At 42.2% G+C, this 22,943-nt stretch overlaps 1 protein-coding gene across 1 annotated transcript in view; it reads left to right on the top strand.

Moving 5' to 3' along the window:
• LOC108709852 (signal transducer and activator of transcription 6) overlaps positions 1–22,425 on the top strand; it is a 103,705-nt gene extending 81,280 nt beyond the window's left edge. The window contains exons 16-20 of the mRNA XM_018250056.2: positions 1,709–1,772; positions 2,315–2,416; positions 4,119–4,205; positions 6,048–6,182; positions 20,313–22,425. Coding sequence (XP_018105545.1) covers positions 1,709–1,772; positions 2,315–2,416; positions 4,119–4,205; positions 6,048–6,182; positions 20,313–20,433 — 509 coding nt within the window. The 3' untranslated portion in view covers positions 20,434–22,425. The remainder of the gene's footprint in view (positions 1–1,708; positions 1,773–2,314; positions 2,417–4,118; positions 4,206–6,047; positions 6,183–20,312) is intronic.
• Positions 22,426–22,943: the final 518 nt, after the last annotated feature.

Genomic DNA, 22,943 nt, shown 5'->3' with positions numbered 1-22,943 from the left:
TTTCATTCCGTACAAGTGCATACATTTTCATTCCTTAGAAGTGCATACATTTTCATTCCGTACAAGTGCATACATTTTCATTCTGTACAAGTGCATACATTTTCATTCCGTACAAGTGCATACATTTTCATTCCTTAGAAGTGCATACATTTTCATTCTGTACAAGTGCATACATTTTCATTCTGTACAAGTGCATACATTTTCATTCTGTACAAGTGCATACATTTTCATTCTGTACAAGTGCATACATTTTCATTCTGTACAAGTGCATACATTTTCATTCTGTACAAGTGCATACATTTTCATGACCTGTAGCCTTCCCCCAAACTGGCTAAGACTCACTCACTCACCATCCATTTATTTTGTTAGAATCTTTTGGCCACGACTTTATTGCACCAAACATAATTTAACAATAGATAACACATATATCAATAACAATTTATATTAACAGCATTGTAAACATACAAATAGGAACAGTGATGTACCATTAACTTATAATCCTCTTCAAGGCCCCTGGCAATGGACCCAATTAGGTACAAGCAATCCTACCAGCCACCAGCCGCTTGTGCCCTCCAGCATGATAGGTGTATGCTACCACCAATACAACATACCCTCCCAGAGACCAACGCTCTTAGAGAGGAACACCACCAACCAAGTTCCATTAACCAACTTGGGACTTGGTAAAAAACTCCAGCTTCTCAATTAACTCTCCCCATTGCCAGGGACCCACCACCCAGCTGTGACAACGAGCTATCTCCTCTCATCGCATCCTAATTAGTCAGCCCAATACTTACCATTCCCCCTCAACTTAACCTGTGCCGCACTACCCCAGGCCACAATTGTGACAACTAGCACAAAAGGTTAATACAAGGGAGGGAGGATGGGACTCCTTTTTTTCTTACTAAAATTGATGCCCTACTTATTGGTTAGTCCTATAAATCCCCTTAAATACTCCACCTCCCCAACTATGTCACTAAACCCACTACTAATCCCCTGCCAGGCAGTTTTGTCCCGTCCCTGTCATTTACCCTTTTTCCACCATGCACTGTCCCGGGTTTCACTTTCTGTACATGCATACATTTTCATTCTATACAAGTGCATACATTTTCATTAGCAAGAGGGTCTAGTGAAAAAAACTTGATCATAAAGGGGCAAAACCACAATACCAAGCCATGGTAAACCCCATATTGTGGCACTTACTTGTGATCATGTTTTTCATAAACTGGCACTTCCATGCGTAGATGCATAATCTTAGGAAAAGTATCCAAAGGGTCTCACACTTGCTGTGAGGTCTGCTACTCTATAGCTAACAAGAACACCCTCACACTTCCCCAGTCTCTCAAGTCGGCGCGGGGCGGGGAGTGGGCAAGTTTGGTTAGGAGTGGGCGGAGTTGGGCAGGAAATAGACAGAGGCAGGGCAGGAAGTGGGTAGGCGGATGAGGATCGGAGTGCACCGGACCCCTCTGAAGATTTTTTTGCAGGGGGGCCCAGCACACTCTAGTTACGCCACTGGAGATCACCATTTAAGGGACAAGTTGCCATGGGAGGTTAGAACACCACATAGAAGATTGGCCTGTTTTCCAACTCCTGTCAGATTAAATTAAGCATTATATCCGCCTGATGTTAGTCCATAGCTACAGCACAGTACGTTGATATCTGTTTTAGAAACCTCAGCTCTGATGCATTAACCTCCTTTTTATTTATTTAGAAAACACTTCAAAAACACCAGACGGATACACCCCAACATTGATAACGTTAAAGGTTGCCAGCGGGTGGGTATACACTAATGTCAGAATATGTATCACATATGAATAATGTTTTTATTTACCCAAATGCTAAATCCGCTACAATTATGATTGTTCAACAAACGTATACATTTGTACAACCCAAACCTAAACCTTAATTTAAATATAAATCATATTTCTCATGTGTCGTCTGTGAATAAACATGATTACCATCAGCTGACAAGTGTTTTACCTACATGCAATGATGCGCTTACTGAAATGAAATGTATAGAGTTATTGTACATTGCCTGAAGGAAAAGGAACTGTACGCCCTCAGGTGGTGACAAAATAAGAAACCTTCCCAAAAAGTTTAACTTCCTCTCGTATTATACAGAAAATGTGTTCATGTTGAAAAAAAAGAAAACTAATGAAAATGCATAATGTCTGGGAGATGATCATTGACAAAAGGAGCTTCTAAATTGGCAGGGCAACAAGTATTTATTATTTATTAAAACAATATATTTCTGCTACACAAACTGAAAGTACACTCAACTGTTCTTTAGAAGCTGAATGTCTTTCTTTATTTACAGGGAGACAACCAACCCAACTAACCCGACAATCAGTAACGAACTAATATGGGCGGGTAATGGAGTTGGAGCACCATCTCTGCCACCACCGCCAAGATGCGTACAGTAAGGCACAGGAAGAAACTCTTAATCAAGCTCCTATGTTTATTTCAAAAATAAGTTATTTATTTGCAATGTCAAATTGTATCATTTACTTCTGCTGTTCTAAATTATTTGTCATTCATTTCATAGCTTTAGGCCTTTAGAACTATCAAAATGTGAGATTAGAGCTCACCACAGAAGAACTACCCATGTTCTATGTACAATATGGGATTTTTAGAATCGTATTGATCAATGGAGTTCACCATTTGATGTGCTTTTAAAAATCCTATATAATGAAGAGAAATTGCATGAGTTTTATTGCGGTGAGTTTTAAAGTCACATAATAATAAATCTTCCCCGTATATAAATATATGCTGGAGTTTTATTTAAAGGGGACCTGTCACCCAAAAAAAACTTATTCAGAATCCTATTTTATCACATTAGTCAAGCAAAATGAACTTTAATTACACAATATAAATTATTTGAATCTTGTTTCCTTGAGTCTGGGATTTCAAGCCTTGCTTCATGTCAGAATCTTGTTTGTGCACCAGAATGGGGCACCCCCAATGTCCATCCCCATGCACTGGCTACACAATTAAATGGTAAAGAGAACAGGGGAATATGTGGAGAGTAGTGATGTGGGGGCCGACCCGATACCCGCGGGACCCGCAGGTTTACCCGCAGTGCCACCTTCAAATGCCGGCATCTGACTTCCGGGTTCTGGTTTTATAGTCTTGCCTCTGCTTGCCCTGCCCCTTTTGTGACGTCATTGTGACCTCATCGGCGGGCGGGTCGGCGTGGGTCTATAAAAGGACCCCCCGGAAGCAGGCAGGTGCGGTTCATAGCAGGGAGGGTCAGGGAAACCCTGACCCGAACATCACTAGTGGAGAACAGTGACATCTAGGAAGTGCTGAATGGAAAGTGAAAGTAATTGTCTCCCCCGCCTCTATGCCCAGGGCATAGAGGAGTGGCAGACAATTTTTGATTGACAGCTGATGTTTTTAAATGAGCAGCAATGAATGCTTTAATAAAAAATAGAAATTGGATTTCATGTTTAATTTGAAGAGTCTTCAAAATAAATCTGCATTTATGATTACGTATCTGTTGATACGAAACGCGTTAGGACGCATATCTTTTAACTACATGGAATAAAGTTACATTTTTAACCTCCACGGCCATGGTTGCAGGAGTGCGTGCAGATTTATTTTGAAGACAGAGTTTGCCTAAGCTACGGGTTCGGGGCACGGCACCCGGACCATTCGGCTAACTTGGTGAGTGTAAAGCTCTTTGGCTGTTTTCTATCATTTAACGATTGGAGTGAAGGGCCTGGGGTCTGGACACCCAGGCCAGATTTTTCTGCTTGGTAAGGATTGCCTAGCGGTCTACATCAACGTAGAAATTTGAGCAACTTGAGCATTACATGCATATATATATATATACACAAAAATAAGGGATTTGACCCGCAAAGTTTATAAGTGATTTGCTCTATTGCTCTATTGATATATTATAATTAGTCCAAAGGAGATTGGAGCCGGCATCTTCTCTTTTTTGTTTAATTTGAAGAGGACTTTTATTATACTTTTGTTATGATTATAGGGTTTCTGGATACGAGATACATTAACTGCATTCCAGAACAATTGCTGGAGTTTTAAGCAAATACATTCATTGTGTTCTGTAGCAGCTTCTGATATTTATTGTTTGAATTTTTATATGCATTTGTCTATAGGTCACCATTCTTTCATCAGCCAGTTGAAGGCCATGTTATTCCACAAGACTTTTCGTTAACATCAACAGCACCCATGAATATTAACCAGTAAGTTAACCATGATCTCTTAATTCTCATTTATTAAAATGGATCTCCATCCAAAAAACTGTTTTTTCAGCTTAAGAAATGCTTGGGCAATGTGGCATCAGGCCAGCGGACACCTAAAAAAACCCCGGTTGGCCCCGATCCTCGTGGCAGGACTGGGATTCAAAATAGGCCCTGGCATTCTTAGTACACAGAGGCCCAAAAAGCACCTACTTAAAGGAAAACTATACCCCCAAAATGAACACTTAAGCAACAGATAGTTCATATCATATTAAGTGGCATATTAAAGAATCTTACCAAACTGGAATATATATTTAAGTAAATATTGCCCTTTTACATATCTTGCCTTGAGCCACCATTTCGTGATGGTCTGTGTGCTGCCTCAGAGATCACCTGACCAGAAATACTTCAACTGTAACAGGAAGAAGTGTGGAAGCAAAAGACACAACTCTGTCTGTTAATTGGCTCATGTGACCTAACATGTATGGTTTGTTGGTATGTTTGTGAGTACAGTGAATCCTACGATCCCAGGGGGCGGCCCTTATTTTTTAAAATGGCAATTTTCTATTTATGATTACCCAATGGCACATACTACTAGAAAAGTATATTATTATGAAAATGATTTATTTACATGAAGCAGGGTTTTACATATGAGCTGTTTTATGCAATATCTTTTTATAGAGACCTACATTGTTTGGGGGGTATAGTTTTCCTTCAACAGTCACTTTCTATAGCATCTTACTGCAGCCCCTTTGACATTTGCCAGAACCCCACGAGGCAGGCCAGTCCGGACTCGCTCCCTGCATGACGAAAAAAACATTGGCGCCAGGGCCCCCCCATAAAAGTTTAAAATAAAAGCATTGGTGGCCATGCCCCCCTCTTACAAGTTAAAAAGAAACAATGGTGGTCAGGGGCCCCATATAATATTTTTAAAAAAATTTTGATGGCCAGGGGCCTATGCAGTATTAAAATAACGCATTGGTGGCCAGGGGTTTAATACAATTTAAAAAAACACGTGTTCAATGGAACTTACCTTAGGCTCCTTTTGTGGCTTTGGGTCTTTAGCTTTGGCTTCTTTTGTGGCTTCAGGTCTTTTTGTGTCTCTGGGGCTTCAGCTTCGGCTCCTTATGTGGCTTCAGGTTTTTTCACGTCTTCAGGGCTTCAGCTTCGGGCTCCTTTTGGCGACTTCAGCTTTGGCTCCTTTTGCAACTTCAGCTTTGGCTCCTTTCGTGGCTTCAAGTCTTTTTGCGGCTTAGAGACTTCAGCTCTTCGGGACTTTGGCGTTTGGAGACTTCGGCTCTTCTGCTGTTTGGCCCTGTCAATGGGGGGCCCGGCTAATTCGAAAAGTGCAGCCAGCACAGCCGGGCTTTTTAGAGCTTAATTCTCATATGCAGCTTAGTGAAGAAAAAAGGGAAGTTGTGGCAAACAGAAAAAGACAGGAACCAAAAACCCATGAAATTATAGAAAAACTTCTATTTCTAAAACTACTTGACATAAATAAAATATGGTGACTATGCAAAAGCGTGACTAGATTAACTCTCCAGCTGGCAATACACTATCACTCTCAACACTGCCAACAGATTTCTGCTACTGACATTTTCTAGCAACAACAGATAAGAAGCCACAACGTTTTGGTCAACTGCCCTACTATGGCCTTGCCAGGAAAGCAGATACAATGACTGCTACATGTTATTAAATAGCATTTCAAGACAAGCAAAAAACAATAGATAATGTCAGTTAATAAAAGAGTGGAAAAGCTATGCAGTCAGCTATTTTTATAGACATATATAACGTTAAATATGAAAGATAAGGGCAGGCTTCACAGTTCTTGCTTTGATATTTTAGGCTGCCTTATCCTGAGGGGTGTGATCCAGGATTGTCATGGACTGGACAGACCTTCATTTCTCCAGGGCAAATCATGCCACAACAAACCTTTTCCCAGCGAGAACATTTTCACAATATACCGGTAAACACAAACGAGTAAGTAAAATCATCACTTCATTTGTTTCCTTTGCAGGGGGCTAGGCCAGGGCCATTTTAAGACCTTTGTAGGTCCTGGACACAGAACCAATGTTAGGCACCCATTGTTCATTTTTTTGAAATGATGGCCTTTTTTTGTCACACCCCTAAATACAGCGCCCATTTTACTACAACCCAAAGTTACTAGTTTAATTACTATATAAAGTGGATAATGTGCATATTAACCTCAGACCTGCTGATATAATCGATATAATAATCCTAGATGTGCCAGTATAAATACTACAGAAAATAAATAGTCTACACAATTACCCCAGACGTACATAGTTACAAAGTTAAGTTGGGTTCAAAAAAGACCAAAGTCTATCAAGTTCAACCCCTCCAAATGAAACCCAATGTCCATACATACACTGACCCCTCCATACACTCACATAAACTATATATACCAATAGCTATACTAATTGTAAATTTTAGTATCACAATAGCCTTGGATATTATGCTTGTCCAAGAAATCATCACATCATACGGCAGTGCATTCCACAACCTCACTGTCCTGACTGTGAAGAACCACCAATGCTGCTTCAAATCAAAGTTCTTTTCTTCTAGTCTAAAGGGGTGGCCTCTGGTACGGTGATCCTCTTTATGGGTAAAAAAGTCCCCTGCTATTTGTCTATAATATCCTCTAATGTACCTGTAAAGTGTAATCATGTCCCCTCGCAAGCGCCTTTTTTCCAGAGAAAACAACCCCAACCTTGACAGTCTACCCTCATAATTTAAGTCTTCCGTCCCTCTAACCAATTTAGTTGCACTTAGTCTCTGCACTCTCTCCAGCTCATTTATATCCCTCTTAAGGACCAAAACTGCACTGCATACTCCAGATGAGGCTTTACCAGGGACCTATAAAGAGGCATAATTATGTTTTCATCCCTTGAGTTAATGCCCTTTTTTATGCAAGAGAGAACTTTATTTGCTTTAGTAGCCACAGAATGACACTGCCCAGAATTAGACAACTTGTTATCTACAAAAACTCCAAGATCCTTCTCAGTTAAAGCGATACTGACACGTTCCTATAAAAATCATAGGAACATGTCAGTATCAAGGAGTTGCTGCTCCCAGAATAGTTACCCTCAAAAGCCCTCCTCAAAGCCGCCCCTTCCATAGGCTAAAAAAAAAATCCTATGATTTTTATAGGAAACTCCCAACATACTGGCATTTAGGGGGTTATTTACTAAAATCCGAAAATTCATTATTTTCTTAAAACCCCTTTGACCAAACTCCCATCCGTATTTTTACCATATTTAATAAATTAACTTACAAAAATATGCTGTGGGAAAGTTGTGAATAAATCTGAATCATACAATTTGTTGTGATCATACTGGATTATCGCCCGAAAACCACAAATGTATTGGATTATTGTACGAGACCCAGCACAGATCATGATATCTTCCAGTTGTAAACAGGACAATTTCCATTGACTTCTACATGACTAGGGATGTCGCGGACTGTTCGCCGGCGAACTTGTTCGCGCGAACATCGGCTGTTCGCGTCCGCCGCAAGTTCGCGAACGTCGCGCGACGTTCGCCATTTTGGGTTCGCCTTACCTGGCGCTTTTTTTTGACCTCTCACCCCAGACCAGCAGATACATGGCAGCCAATCAGGAAGCTCTCCCTCCTGGACCACCCCCACACCCCCTGGACCACTCCCCTTCCATATATAAACTGAAGCCCTGCAGCGTTTTTTCATTCTGCCTGTGTGTGCTTGGAAGAGCTAGTGTAGGGAGAGAGCTGCTAGTGATTTCACTGATTTGAGGGACAGTTGATAGTAAGTTTGCTGGCTAGTAATCTACTTGATACTGCTCTGTATTGGAGGGACAGAAGTCTGCAGGGATTTGAGGGACATTTTAGGGTAGCTTTGCTGGCTAGTAATCTACCTTCTACTGCAGTGCTCTGTATGTAGCTGCCTGCTGTGGGCACTGATCTCTTCTGATCTCATCTGCTGACTGCTGTAATAACCCTTGTAAGGACTGCTTTTATTTTCTTTTTTGTTGTTTTACTTTGCTACTTTAACAGCCAAGTGCTATTAGTCTAGCAGTGTTGGGGAGTGGGACTGGTGTGCTACTGTGCTGCTCCTAGTAGTTCAGCAGCACCAACCCGAGAATATTTTTTTTTTTAATATACATATAATTTTTTTTTTTATTTTACTTATCTTACTGTTCTTTAAGGTGTCCAGTGCTGTTTGCTGTTCTTCATAGTAGTGCACCAATAGTAGTGCACTTGCAGGCATTATTTGCCCAGTGGCCATCTAGCTGTGTGAGCTTGTTCACATTCTGTCTAAATATCAATAATAATACCGTCTCCAGAAACACCACCTGAGTGACGTTTTTCAAGCAGCAATAATATATTCCGTATCCACCACTGCTGTAGTGTATACGTTGACCTTGTAGGCATTATTTGCCCAGTGTGTTCTTCATTTTCAAACCACTGCCATCTAGCTCTGTGAGCTTGTTCACATTCTGTCTAAATATCAATAATAATACCGTCTCCAGAAACACCACCCGAGTGACGTTTTTCAGGCAGCAATAATATATTCCGTATCCACTGCTGTAGTAGTGTATACGTTGACCTTGTAGGCCTTGTTTGCCCAGTGTGTTCTTCTTCTTCTTCATTTTCAAACAACTCCCATCTAGCTGTGTGAGCTTGTTAACATTTTGTCTAAATATCAATAATAATACCGTCTCTAGAAACACCACCCGAGTGACGTTTTTCAAGCAGCAATAATATATTCCGTATCCACCACTGCTGTAGTGTATACGTTGACCTTGTAGGCATTATTTGCCCAGTGTGTTCTTCATTTTCAAACCACTGCCACTTAGCTGTGTGAGCTTGTTCACATTCTGTCTAAATATCAATAATAATACCGTCTCCAGAAACACCACCTGAGTGACGTTTTTCAAGCAGCAATAATATATTCCGTATCCACCACTGCTGTAGTGTATACGTTGACCTTGTAGGCATTATTTGCCCAGTGTGTTCTTCATTTTCAAACCACTGCCACTTAGCTGTGTGAGCTTTTTCACATTCTGTCTAAATATCAATAATAATACCGTCTCCAGAAACACCACCTGAGTGACGTTTTTCAAGCAGCAATAATATATTCCGTATCCACCACTGCTGTAGTGTATACGTTGACCTTGTAGGCATTATTTGCCCAGTGTGTTCTTCATTTTCAAACCACTGCCATCTAGCTCTGTGAGCTTGTTCACATTCTGTCTAAATATCAATAATAATACCGTCTCCAGAAACACCACCCGAGTGACGTTTTTCAGGCAGCAATAATATATTCCGTATCCACTGCTGTAGTAGTGTATACGTTGACCTTGTAGGCCTTGTTTGCCCAGTGTGTTCTTCTTCTTCTTCATTTTCAAACAACTCCCATCTAGCTGTGTGAGCTTGTTCACATTTTGTCTAAATATCAATAATAATACCGTCTCTAGAAACTCCACCCGAGTGACGTTTTTCAAGCAGCAATAATATATTCCGTATCCACCACTGCTGTAGTGTATACGTTGACCTTGTAGGCATTATTTGCCCAGTGTGTTCTTCATTTTCAAACCACTGCCACTTAGCTGTGTGAGCTTGTTCACATTCTGTCTAAATATCAATAATAATACCGTCTCCAGAAACACCACCTGAGTGATGTTTTTCAAGCAGCAATAATATATTCCGTATCCACCACTGCTGTAGTGTATACGTTGACCTTGTAGGCATTATTTGCCCAGTGTGTTCTTCATTTTCAAACCACTGCCACTTAGCTGTGTGAGCTTGTTCACATTCTGTCTAAATATCAATAATAATACCGTCTCCAGAAACACCACCTGAGTGACGTTTTTCAAGCAGCAATAATATATTCCGTATCCACCACTGCTGTAGTGTATACGTTGACCTTGTAGGCATTATTTGCCCAGTGTGTTCTTCATTTTCAAACCACTGCCATCTAGCTCTGTGAGCTTGTTCACATTCTGTCTAAATATCAATAATAATACCGTCTCCAGAAACACCACCCGAGTGACGTTTTTCAGGCAGCAATAATATATTCCGTATCCACTGCTGTAGTAGTGTATACGTTGACCTTGTAGGCCTTGTTTGCCCAGTGTGTTCTTCTTCTTCTTCATTTTCATACAACTCCCATCTAGCTGTGTGAGCTTGTTCACATTTTGTCTAAATATCAATAATAATACCGTCTCTAGAAACACCACCCGAGTGACGTTTTTCAAGCAGCAATAATATATTCCGTATCCACCACTGCTGTAGTGTATACGTTGACCTTGTAGGCATTATTTGCCCAGTGTGTTCTTCATTTTCAAACCACTGCCACTTAGCTGTGTGAGCTTGTTCACATTCTGTCTAAATATCAATAATAATACCGTCTCCAGAAACACCACCTGAGTGACGTTTTTCAAGCAGCAATAATATATTCCGTATCCACCACTGCTGTAGTGTATACATTGACCTTGTAGGCATTATTTGCCCAGTGTGTTCTTCATTTTCAAACCACTGCCACTTAGCTGTGTGAGCTTTTTCACATTCTGTCTAAATATCAATAATAATACCGTCTCCAGAAACACCACCTGAGTGACGTTTTTCAAGCAGCAATAATATATTCCGTATCCACCACTGCTGTAGTGTATACGTTGACCTTGTAGGCATTATTTGCCCAGTGTGTTCTTCATTTTCAAACCACTGCCATCTAGCTCTGTGAGCTTGTTCACATTCTGTCTAAATATCAATAATAATACCGTCTCCAGAAACACCACCCGAGTGACGTTTTTCAGGCAGCAATAATATATTCCGTATCCACTGCTGTAGTAGTGTATACGTTGACCTTGTAGGCATTATTTGCCCAGTGTGTTCTTCATTTTCAAACCACTGCCACTTAGCTGTGTGAGCTTGTTCACATTCTGTCTAAATATCAATAATAATACCGTCTCCAGAAACACCACCTGAGTGACGTTTTTCAAGCAGCAATAATATATTCCGTATCCACCACTGCTGTAGTGTATACGTTGACCTTGTAGGCATTATTTGCCCAGTGTGTTCTTCATTTTCAAACCACTGCCACTTAGCTGTGTGAGCTTGTTCACATTCTGTCTAAATATCAATAATAATACCGTCTCCAGAAACACCACCTGAGTGACGTTTTTCAAGCAGCAATAATATATTCCGTATCCACCACTGCTGTAGTGTATACGTTGACCTTGTAGGCATTATTTGCCCAGTGTGTTCTTCATTTTCAAACCACTGCCATCTAGCTCTGTGAGCTTGTTCACATTCTGTCTAAATATCAATAATAATACCGTCTCCAGAAACACCACCCGAGTGACGTTTTTCAGGCAGCAATAATATATTCCGTATCCACTGCTGTAGTAGTGTATACGTTGACCTTGTAGGCCTTGTTTGCCCAGTGTGTTCTTCTTCTTCTTCATTTTCAAACAACTCCCATCTAGCTGTGTGAGCTTGTTCACATTTTGTCTAAATATCAATAATAATACCGTCTCTAGAAACACCACCCGAGTGACGTTTTTCAAGCAGCAATAATATATTCCGTATCCACCACTGCTGTAGTGTATACGTTGACCTTGTAGGCATTATTTGCCCAGTGTGTTCTTCATTTTCAAACCACTGCCACTTAGCTGTGTGAGCTTGTTCACATTCTGTCTAAATATCAATAATAATACCGTCTCCAGAAACACCACCTGAGTGACGTTTTTCAAGCAGCAATAATATATTCCGTATCCACCACTGCTGTAGTGTATACATTGACCTTGTAGGCATTATTTGCCCAGTGTGTTCTTCATTTTCAAACCACTGCCACTTAGCTGTGTGAGCTTTTTCACATTCTGTCTAAATATCAATAATAATACCGTCTCCAGAAACACCACCTGAGTGACGTTTTTCAAGCAGCAATAATATATTCCGTATCCACCACTGCTGTAGTGTATACGTTGACCTTGTAGGCATTATTTGCCCAGTGTGTTCTTCATTTTCAAACCACTGCCATCTAGCTCTGTGAGCTTGTTCACATTCTGTCTAAATATCAATAATAATACCGTCTCCAGAAACACCACCCGAGTGACGTTTTTCAGGCAGCAATAATATATTCCGTATCCACTGCTGTAGTAGTGTATACGTTGACCTTGTAGGCCTTGTTTGCCCAGTGTGTTCTTCTTCTTCTTCATTTTCAAACAACTCCCATCTAGCTGTGTGAGCTTGTTCACATTTTGTCTAAATATCAATAATAATACCGTCTCTAGAAACACCACCCGAGTGACGTTTTTCAAGCAGCAATAATATATTCCGTATCCACCACTGCTGTAGTGTATACGTTGACCTTGTAGGCATTATTTGCCCAGTGTGTTCTTCATTTTCAAACCACTGCCACTTAGCTGTGTGAGCTTGTTCACATTCTGTCTAATTATCAATAATAATACCGTCTCCAGAAACACCACCTGAGTTGTTGTTGTTTTTGTTTTAAAAATAATGCCAGGCAAAGGCAGGCCGCCACGCAGAGGCACTAGGGGCCGTGCTGCTATGCTATCCTGTGGCCCTAGGAAATTGCCCAGTTTTAAAAAGGCAATGACCCTGAACTCCCAAAATGCTGAAGAGGTAGTTGACTGGCTTACACAGCACACCCCATCCTCTACCGTTTCTAACTTTACCACAACATCCTCATCCTCCACTGCTATGGGCACCCCACGTAACACTTCCTCCATCACCGGCGCCCCTTCTTCACTGGAGTCAGAGGAGTTATTTTCACATGAGTTTCTTGAACTGAGTGATGCGCAACCATTATTGGCAGAAGAAGATGAAGGAGATGAGGACGTTACACCAGATTTAATTCTGGCAGAGAACACAACAGAGATGGACATAATGAGTGATGACGAGGAGGTCCCCGCTGCTGCTTCCTTCTGTGAGCTGTTAGAAGAAATCGATGCATCTGAGGAGAATGATGATGAGGAGATTGATGTTTTGTGGGTGCCCAGTAGAAGAGAGCAAGAGGAGGATAGTTCAGATGGAGAGACGGAGAGTCAGAGAGGCAGGAGGAGAATAAGACTTAGAAGAAGCAGGGAGGACAGCTCGCAGGGAACAGTAGGGCAACAACATGTATCGGCACCTGTGGTCAGCCGGCCAACGCACCCGCCATTGCCGCCAACGCCGCCGACTTCTACTTTTACCCCCAGATTGCCAGCCTCAAAAAGGTCAGCAGTGTGGGATTTTTTTAATGTGTGTGCCTCTGACAAAAGCGTTGTAATTTGCAATGAGTGCAGTCAGAAACTGAGTCTTGGGAAGCCCAACAGCCACATAGGTACAACTTCTATGCGAAGGCACATGAACGGCAAGCACAAAGCACTTTGGGAGCAACACCTCAAAGGCAACAGGCAAACTAAAAGCCACCCTCCTTCTGGTCCAGCATCTTACTGCTCTACCTCTGCTGTCCTTGACCCGTCTGAACCACCCTCCACTCCGCCTTCCACCTTGACCACCAGTTCCCATTCCCAGTCATCTGCCCCCAGCCAAGTTTCTGTGAGGGCCATGTTTGAGCATAAGAAGTCAATGTCTGCGAGTCATCCCCTTGCCCGGCGTCTGACAGCTGGCTTGTCTGCACTCTTAGCCCGCCAGCTTTTACCATACCAGCTGGTGGACTCTGAGGCCTTCCGCAAATTTGTAGCAATTGGGACACCGCAGTGGAAGGTACCCAGCCGCAATTTTTTTTCAAAAAAGGGAATACCACACCTGTACCACCATGTGCAGAGCCAAGTCACCGCATCTCTGTCACTTAGTGTTGGGCCAAAGGTCCATATGACTACTGACGCATGGTCCTCCAAGCATGGTCAGGGCAGGTATGTCACCTACACTGCCCACTGGGTGAACTTGGTCATGGCTGGGAAGCAGGAAATGTGTGGCTCAACAACGACAGTGGAGTTGGTGTCACCGCCACGGATTGCACGCGGTTCTGCCACCACCTCTACTCCTCCTTCGCTCTCTACCTCGTCTTCTTCCTCTTCTTCGTCCTCTGCTGCTGGGTCCTCCTCCTCCTCCACACCTGTGCACCCCCAGCTCCCCCTAGGCTATTCGACGTGCCAGGTACGCCGTTGTCATGCTGTCTTGGGGATGACGTGCCTGGAAAGCAAAAACCATACCGGATCTGTACTCCTGTCATCTCTGCAGTCACAGGCCGATCGGTGGCTGACCCCACACCAACTGAAGATCGGAAAAGTGGTGTGTGACAATGGAAGCAATCTGTTGGCAGCACTGAGACTGGGCAATTTAACACATGTGCCCTGCATGGCACATGTTCTGAATTTAATAGTACAACGTTTTGTCTCAAAGTACCCAGGATTCCAGGACGTTCTCAGGCAGTCCAGGAAGGTGTCGGCCCATTTCAGACGTTCCTATACAGCCATGGCACGCCTTGCTGACATTCAGCAGCGGCACAACATGCCAGTCAGGCGTTTGATTTGCGACAGCCAGACTCGCTGGAATTCAACGCTCCTCATGTTGGAACGTCTGCTGCAACAACAAAGAGCCGTCAACGAATACCTGTTTGAACTGGGTGGTAGGACTGGATCTGCAGAGCTGGGGATTTTTTTCCCCCGTTACTGGGTGCTTATGCGCGATGCCTGCAGGCTCATGCGCCCTTTTGAAGAGGTTACAAATATGGTCAGTCCACCGAAGGCACCATCAGCGACCTAATACCCTTTGCTTTCTTCCTGGAGCGTGCCGTGCGACGAGTGACAGATGAGGCTGTAGACCAGCGTGACGAGGAGCAGGAAGCGCACGATTTCTGGTCGGAATCACCAGAACGAACCCAGGCACCTGCTGCAACGCAGGGAGAGGTGTCAGAAGTGGAGTCAGAGGAGGAAGGTGGCTTTGTGGAGGAGGAGGACCAACAGGAGCAGGCTTCCCAGGGGGCTGGTGGTGACCTTTTGGGGACCCCTGGTCTTGTACGTGGCTGGGGGGAGGAGACCGTGGATGATGCAGTCCTTGATAACGAGGAAGCGGAGATGGATACCTCTGCATCCAACCTTGTGAGAATGGGGTCTTTCATGCTGTCATGCCTGTTGAAGGACCCCCGTATCAAGAGGCTTAAGGAGAAGGACCTGTACTGGGTCGCGACTCTACTAGACCCTCGGTACAAGCATAAAGTGGCAGAAATGTTACCAACATACCACAAGTCTGAAAGGATGCTGCATTTACAAACCAGCCTGCAAAACATGTTGTACAATGCTTTTAAGGGTGATGTCACTTCAGGAACTCATCAACATTCCAGGGGCAGAGGTGCCAGTAATCCTGCCACGAGCGCACCTGCAAGGACAAAGCACTTTGGCCACTCTGTAACGTCAGACATGCAAATGTTTTTCAGCCCAAGGCAGCGGCAGAACCCTTCGGGATCCACCCTCAAAGAACGCCTCGACCGGCAGGTAGCGGACTACCTGGCATTAACTGCAGATATCGACACTCTGAGGAGCGATGAACCCCTGGACTACTGGGTGCGCAGGCTTGATCTGTGGCCAGAGCTGTCACAATTTGCCATGAACCTCTTGTCTTGCCCCGCCTCAAGTGTCCTCTCAGAAAGGACCTTCAGTGCAGCAGGAGGGATTGTAACTGAGAAGAGAACTCGCCTAGGTCACAAAAGTGTGGATTACCTGACCTTTATTAAAATGAATGAGGGGTGGATCTCGGAGGGTTACTGCACGCCGGAAGACTTGTTCTGAGTTTCTGATTCTGACTCCCCATGCAGCTGTCCTTCTCTGCACGCCTCATGACTCCACATACAGCTGTCCTTTAGCGTCCTCCTCCCTCCACCACCGTTACAAACTAGGGTGCAAACCCTACTGGTTTAATTTGAATCCAGGTAAATCCTGAGTTTTTCTGGCCTCTGTGCTTCAGTGGCTGCGACCAAATAAAACAGAATATTTTCAGCATTTATATGGCATATTTTTTCTGGCCTCTGTGCTTCAGTGGCTGCGACCAAAAAAAACAGAATATTTTCAGCATTTATATGGCATATTTTTCCTGGCCTCTGTGCTTCAGTGGCTGCGACCAAAAAAATTGAATATTTTCAGCATTTATATGGCATATTTTTTCTGGCCTCTGTGCTTCAGTGGCTGCGACTAAAAAAAACAGAATATTTTCAGCATTTATATGGCATATTTTTTCTGGCCTCTGTGCTTCAGTGGCTGTGACAAAAAAATGAATATTTTCAGCATTTATATGGCATATTTTTCCTGGCCTCTGTGCTTCAGTGGCTGCGACCAAAAAAATTGAATATTTTCAGCATTTATATGGCATATTTTTTCTGGCCTCTGTGCTTCAGTGGCTGCGACTAAAAAAAACAGAATATTTTCAGCATTTATATGGCATATTTTTTCTGGCCTCTGTGCTTCAGTGGCTGTGACAAAAAAATGAATATTTTCAGCATTTATATGGCATATTTTTCCTGGCCTCTGTGCTTCAGTGGCTGCGACCAAAAAAATGGAATATTTTCAGCATTTATATGGCATATTTTTTCTGGCCTCTGTGCTTCAGTGGCTGCGACTAAAAAAACAGAATATTTTCAGCATTTATATGGCATATTTTTTCTGGCCTCTGTGCTTCAGTGGCTGTGACAAAAAAATTAATATTTTCAGCATTTATATGGCATATTTTTTCTGGCCTCTGTGCTTCAGTGGCTGCGACTAAAAAAAACAGAATATTTTCAGCATTTATATGGCATATTTTTCCTGGCCTCTGTGCTTCAGTGGCTGCGACCAAAAAAACAGAATATTTTCAGCATTTATATGGCATATTTTTCCTGGCCTCTGTGCTTCAGTGGCTGCGACCAAAAAAATTTATATTGTTAGCATTTATATGGCATATTTTTCCTGGCTTCTGTGCTGCAGTGGCTGCGACAAAAAAAAAATTTATATTGTTTGCATTTATATGGCATATTTTTTCTGGCCTCTGTGCTGCAGTGGCTGCGACCAAAAAAAAACAGAATATTTTCAGCATTTATATGGCATATTTTTTTCTGGCCTCTGTGCTTCAGTGTCTGCGACAAAAAAAAATTATATTGTTAGCATTTATATGGCATATTTTTCCTGGCCTCTGTGCTGCAGTGGCTGCGACAAAAAAAAAATTAATATTGTTTGCATTTATATGGCATATTTTTTCTGGCCTCTGTGCTGCAGTGGCTGCCACAAAAAAAAATAATATTTTCAGCATTTATATGGCATATTGTTTCTGGACTTCTGGTTCAGTGGCTGCGACAAAAAAAACATAATTTTTCAGGAAAGTACACATGCCTAATTTTTCAGGGTTCTGCAACAGTGGCAAAATCGCATCTTTTATGGTCACCGCAGGTGATCAATAAAGTAGACCAAAACTGGGCCCACACTGCAGAATCAGTGTTTTTTGGTTCGCTTCACTGTACATTGAATTACCTCTGCCTGACCGTGCACGTGCGCACAAGCACGGTGACTGCTAAACACACCACTACAGAAATATTGCCACCAACAGGACGAACATCCTGGAGGTGACAAGCAACTAGTAATTAAAAACTATTATTTGCTCACTTGACGGTATCATTCATTAAAGCTCTTTGCGTCTTTTTGCGTTGCAGTAAGCACCGCGTTTCGTCTTTGCGTGTGAACAGGCTGTAACTTTTACACGACTTGATTGGCATGTAGACGCCGGACGTTTTAAAGCATTTTATTACACAGGTTTAGAAATGTAGTGTGATTTCTGCCCTTTACAGCACAAAACGCAGCGCTGTGTCAACAATGGATTTTTTAGAAACATATTTGCCCTTGATCCCCCTCTGGCATGCCACTGTCCAGGTCGTTGCACCCTTTAAACAACTTTAAAATCATTTTTCTGGCCAGAAATGTCTTTTCTAGCTTTTAAAATTCGCCTTCCCATTGAAGTCTATGGGGTTCGCGACGTTCGCGAACCGTTCGCATTTTTGACGCAAGTTCGCGAATATGTTCGCGAACTTTTTTTCCGACGTTCGCTACATCCCTATACATGACCTCAGCAGGTTTGAGATGGAGTATTTTTTTAATCAGACTTTTAGCAGCATCTGGGTTGTATAAATAACAAAAAAATGTGTAATTTATAAAAGGGTGATTGTTTACCAAAGTTTTCCTACTGGAATATATTTGCTCCCATACAAGTACTGTAGTACAATGAAATGAAAGTACATCAGCATACAGGAAAATTGTTCCTGTAAATACAATGGGGGTCATTTATCAACCCTCAAATTTGAATGTTCTGGGTTAAAACTCACAAATTCGAATTAGAGTTTAAACTCTAAAAAATTGTAATTAAAAAAATCAGCATCAAAAAGCTGCTGAGTTCATGTAGAAGTCAATGTAAATTGTCCCGGGCAAAATTCAAGAGATTTTTTTCCAATTCAAGTTTTTTGAGTTTTTTTAAATGTTTTTGAGCTTGTAAAATTGGAGGTATTCAAGTATTTTTTCCACAATTTTATAAGCAAAGCAATAAGTGAACAATGAAAGCCAGTTGAAGGCTGAAAGCTATAAAATGCTACTGGTGAGCAGTGACTAGTTGCGATGCGCAGGCCACGGGTTGGTTGGGTTCATGCCAGCTTCTGCACACTGATGGCAGGTTGCTTTTCCTTCTGTTTTCTCAGCCTTTGACTTCCCTGTGCGGTTTTTTTTGTTCCAGCAGCATCTATTTATAGATGCGCACCTGCCCAGCACCCCATTTCGTGATGTCCGAGATGGACAGGTCAGGTGCGGGTCTATAGATATTTATGCTGTGTGGGTTAGGGTCGGGTGGGGATTGGGGGCAGGCAGGTTAGGGTCAATTTTTTTTTACTAGTGACCTAGTGACTAGGTATTTGCCTATACAGGAGGTAAAGTTCTGTAATTCAGTTTGTTTCCCTCTGCGAGTAATACATTTATAGAGGGACACAGGTAAAAAATGTTTCCCCTCAACAATACCAAATACCAACCAGCCATAGGTTCTTTAATCAAGCATATGTTTGCCCATGTGACTGCATACATTAGCATGTCTTGAAGATGTACCACAATGCTTGTAGAAGTACAGCTACCAGTAACATTCTAATTTCTAAAGTTGGTCAATTGTTGGGCTCGGGTACAGTGAGTGACAAAACCCCAACTTTTGCTATTGATGTAAATATTACTTAAAGGAGAAGGAAACCCAGTGGGCACAAAAACTCTCCCCCTCCCCTGTGTTGCTTCCCCTCCCTCCTCCTCCCTGCCCCGTCCCGCTGGGCAAATGCCCCTAACTTGTTACTTACCCTTCTGCGCAGGTCCAGTCCACGGAGTTCACAGACACCATCTTCTTCCACGCGATCTTCTTCCTGCTTTGACCGGTGTTTTGGCGCATGCGCAGTAGGAGCATTTCGCCGGTACAGATCTACTGCGCATGCACCAAAAGTCACAAAGTTTTCTGATTTCCGATTGCGCAGTAGATCCGTACCGGCGAAATGCTCCTACTGCGCATGTGCTGGTCAAAGCAGGAAGAAGATCGCGTGGAAGAAGATGGCATCTGTGAACTCCGTAGACTGGACCTGCGCAGAAGGGTAAGTAACAAGTTAGGGGCATTTGCCCAGCGGGACAGGTAGGCCAGGGGGGAGGAGGGAGGGGAAGCAACACAGGGGAGGGTTTTTGCAGGCACTGGGTTTCCTTCTCCTTTAAAGGATCAATATACCTCCGTTTTCAACAAAAAGCTTAATGAAAGTGCTGAACAGACCTTTTCCTTATTTACCTAATTAAAAAATATCTATGGGGTTTTGTTATTACATGTACTTTGCATTCTGATAGTTTAGTTCCATATGAGGCCAACGGCTCCCAGAGATACGTAGTTGGAAGATCGGACACAATTAACTTCCTTCAGAGAGCTGAAAACTATCACAGTAAATGAAAAGACTGACACTCGACTCTTCATTAAAGTGATTTGTGAATTTTCCATAGTCTAACTTAAAATATCCTGTGCTAAAATACCTCTCCCTATATTCCATAGCAATGCACCATTTATGTTTTACTCTGCTTATTGCCATTCCCTTTACCTCTCCTCTGACTTATGAATCCTTTTATGTCAATGGCAGTATCAACATGATGGACGAACTGCAAACCATCGAGGACGCCTTAAGAGAAGATTTCAGTTCATCTCATGTGCTGGACCCACTGAGCATGATACACAATACAGATACAAGCTGGATGGAGTGAATGCAAGTAGCCGGACTCGCTGCAATTTTGTCTCTCCCCATATACATAAACATTTTGGGGCAAATTTACTAAAGGTCGAACTGGCCGTCGCTAGCGAAAATTCGCCAGAAATCTAATCTGCAGGGACATCGCCAATGTACTAACAGGCATAGAGGACAATTCGCCAGCGAATGAAGTCATCACTAATGAAGTTTCGCGCAATTTCACCTGGCCAATTTTTACGTATGAACGTTACTCCACAAATTCACTAGTGCGAATTTTCAATTACTTTACCCCTCTCTCCAGAGTTTCCTTCTCCAGCTTAAACCTGGCAAACTGATAAGATCCTCATCCTACATCCTCCTCAATCTTATGGCAGGGACATTATATCCTGTATGCTGAAAAGTTATAAAAATGGAAGTGGGATTGTCTTTAAAAGTTGTAACTGTTTTTTTTAACCATTTGAAGGCTCATATCTATGACATTAGAGAATCCCTTATGACTTTATTTTGCTTCCTTGGACATTTTTAAAAATAAGTGGCCACTTCCAGCATTTGCACCAACATCACTAATAAAGACATATATACGACCTATATGTACCTGCCCTATTCAAATTGACCTAAGCGTAAGTATATTAACAAGTTTTACTAGGCAGAAATGAATGTTAGGGAAAGTTCATTATGAAATCCTCGCGCTGACGAATGTACGCTAGAGAAACTTCACCAGCATTCAGCTGCCGAGACGCAACTTCGCATTTAAGTGAATTAGCGTAGTGGTAGCAAATTTGCGCCTGACGAAGTTACGTGAAGTGTTGCGAAGCCTTCCAAGGTGAAAATTCGCCCTTTAGTGAATTTGCCCCTTTGTCTCTCCCCATATACAAATAAGCTCTGTCTGTATTAATAGGCAATGCCATCCGTGAAACTTATTTTCTAGGTGCAAGCCAACAGATCCCAACTGCTTACAATATATGGCTCCTCTTTGTATCACTTTCCTCTTTCGATAAAGATGATATTTAGCATTATGGCAAAGAAAAGCCAGCGGGGAAGAGGTTAGTTTTAGGAATGAAGGAATATGAATTCAAACCCACGTGAATCAGCCTACATCTTGATCTGCAGCTTTCTGGCACAGACTAGTCTTGGCTTTACAGCATCTGGTGTTCTGCGTGGGCAGCACTAAACAGGGTGGTTTGCAGGTCTGACCTTTCCTGTGTGTGTGTAGGCAGAACTCCCAAACACTGAATTCCTTCAGCAGACAACTAGGGGCTGGGGGTTTCTCACTGCCTGCATTTGTGCAGTTTAATATCATTTAATATTTTTTTTTATATTTCATATGCACCTAAAGACTTTCCTATTGCTAAATTGACCCAAATCAATCAATTACAATATCTTTATTACTGGAATATCTATCTCCAGGCCAATCAGAACCAATGCTTTATGCAGGAATTTGGCCTCAATGCATCATGTTCCAAGATTGATTTTCTGTACTCCCAACTCTACCACTGCTAAGCCAAAAAGAATAAAGAGAAGGAGGAGCACTGAGACACCCCCCTGGCTTTCAATCCTACTTTTATTTACAATCAGAGTCCTGGAAAAAATCAAGATGACAGGACAAAACTGTGATGGATTGGACATCCCTGTACATCATGAAACAGAGCTGCAAGTTTATATTGGGAAGATTAATTTGCTCTTTGATCCTGGAGAAAGCAAACTCATTGGCCGCTACTGTCTGGCATAGCACCATTTCCATTATCATTAATCCAACATAACTCAGCTAAGGAAATATATAAGGAACTGCTTCTGAGAACAGCCTATTAAAAAGCAAAGTAGTAGCAAGGAGAGGAAGTATTCGCTTGGGGTATATTAAGATTAAAAAGACTGCACATGAGAAGGGGAAACCACAGAAATTTATATTACTTTTACATTCAATATTATTGTATCTTTATTATGAGAGCAGATATATTGTAAAAGTGAAACATGTATATCACAGTCAGTTATTAAATCTTGTATTATTTGCCTTGGGTTTCACATTATTTTGGTGCTAAAAGCTGCACCTGCAACTGCTTGCTTGGAATTTATATACTGTAGGGATTAAAATCCACAGTCAGTAACACTGGGAACTAAATGTGCTCTAAAAAGGATTTACATATGATTTCCACTTAGCTCTACTTGCATCCCCAGACCAGAACGAATCCTGGGAAGGAAACACTGTTTTGCACCTACATTTTCATGGAATACCCTATAGGCTAAGGCTCACTTACTGAAATTTAAAGCACAGTTGTGACAGGGCATGTTTTTATTTTGGATACACTGCCCTTTGAATACACTGCCCTGGTTCTACAGTACATAAGCTGATCAGAAAAGCCTACACTACAATAATGAAGGGTACAACAAGTCAGTTGTCAGGATCTGAGTAGCAACTGCCCTGGCTGTAATTTAAAACTCAGTGGGAGAACTTTAACCTATAAGGCAGGAGTCTCCAAACCTTTTTACCCGTGAGCCACATCCAAATTAAAAAAAGAGTTGGAGAGCAAA

Source organism: Xenopus laevis, chromosome 2S (assembly GCF_017654675.1).
Source record: "Xenopus laevis strain J_2021 chromosome 2S, Xenopus_laevis_v10.1, whole genome shotgun sequence".
NCBI classification, from domain to species: domain Eukaryota; kingdom Metazoa; phylum Chordata; class Amphibia; order Anura; family Pipidae; genus Xenopus; species Xenopus laevis.
Note: the sequence above shows the minus strand (reverse complement) of the source record. Positions and strands in the feature narration are given on the sequence as shown.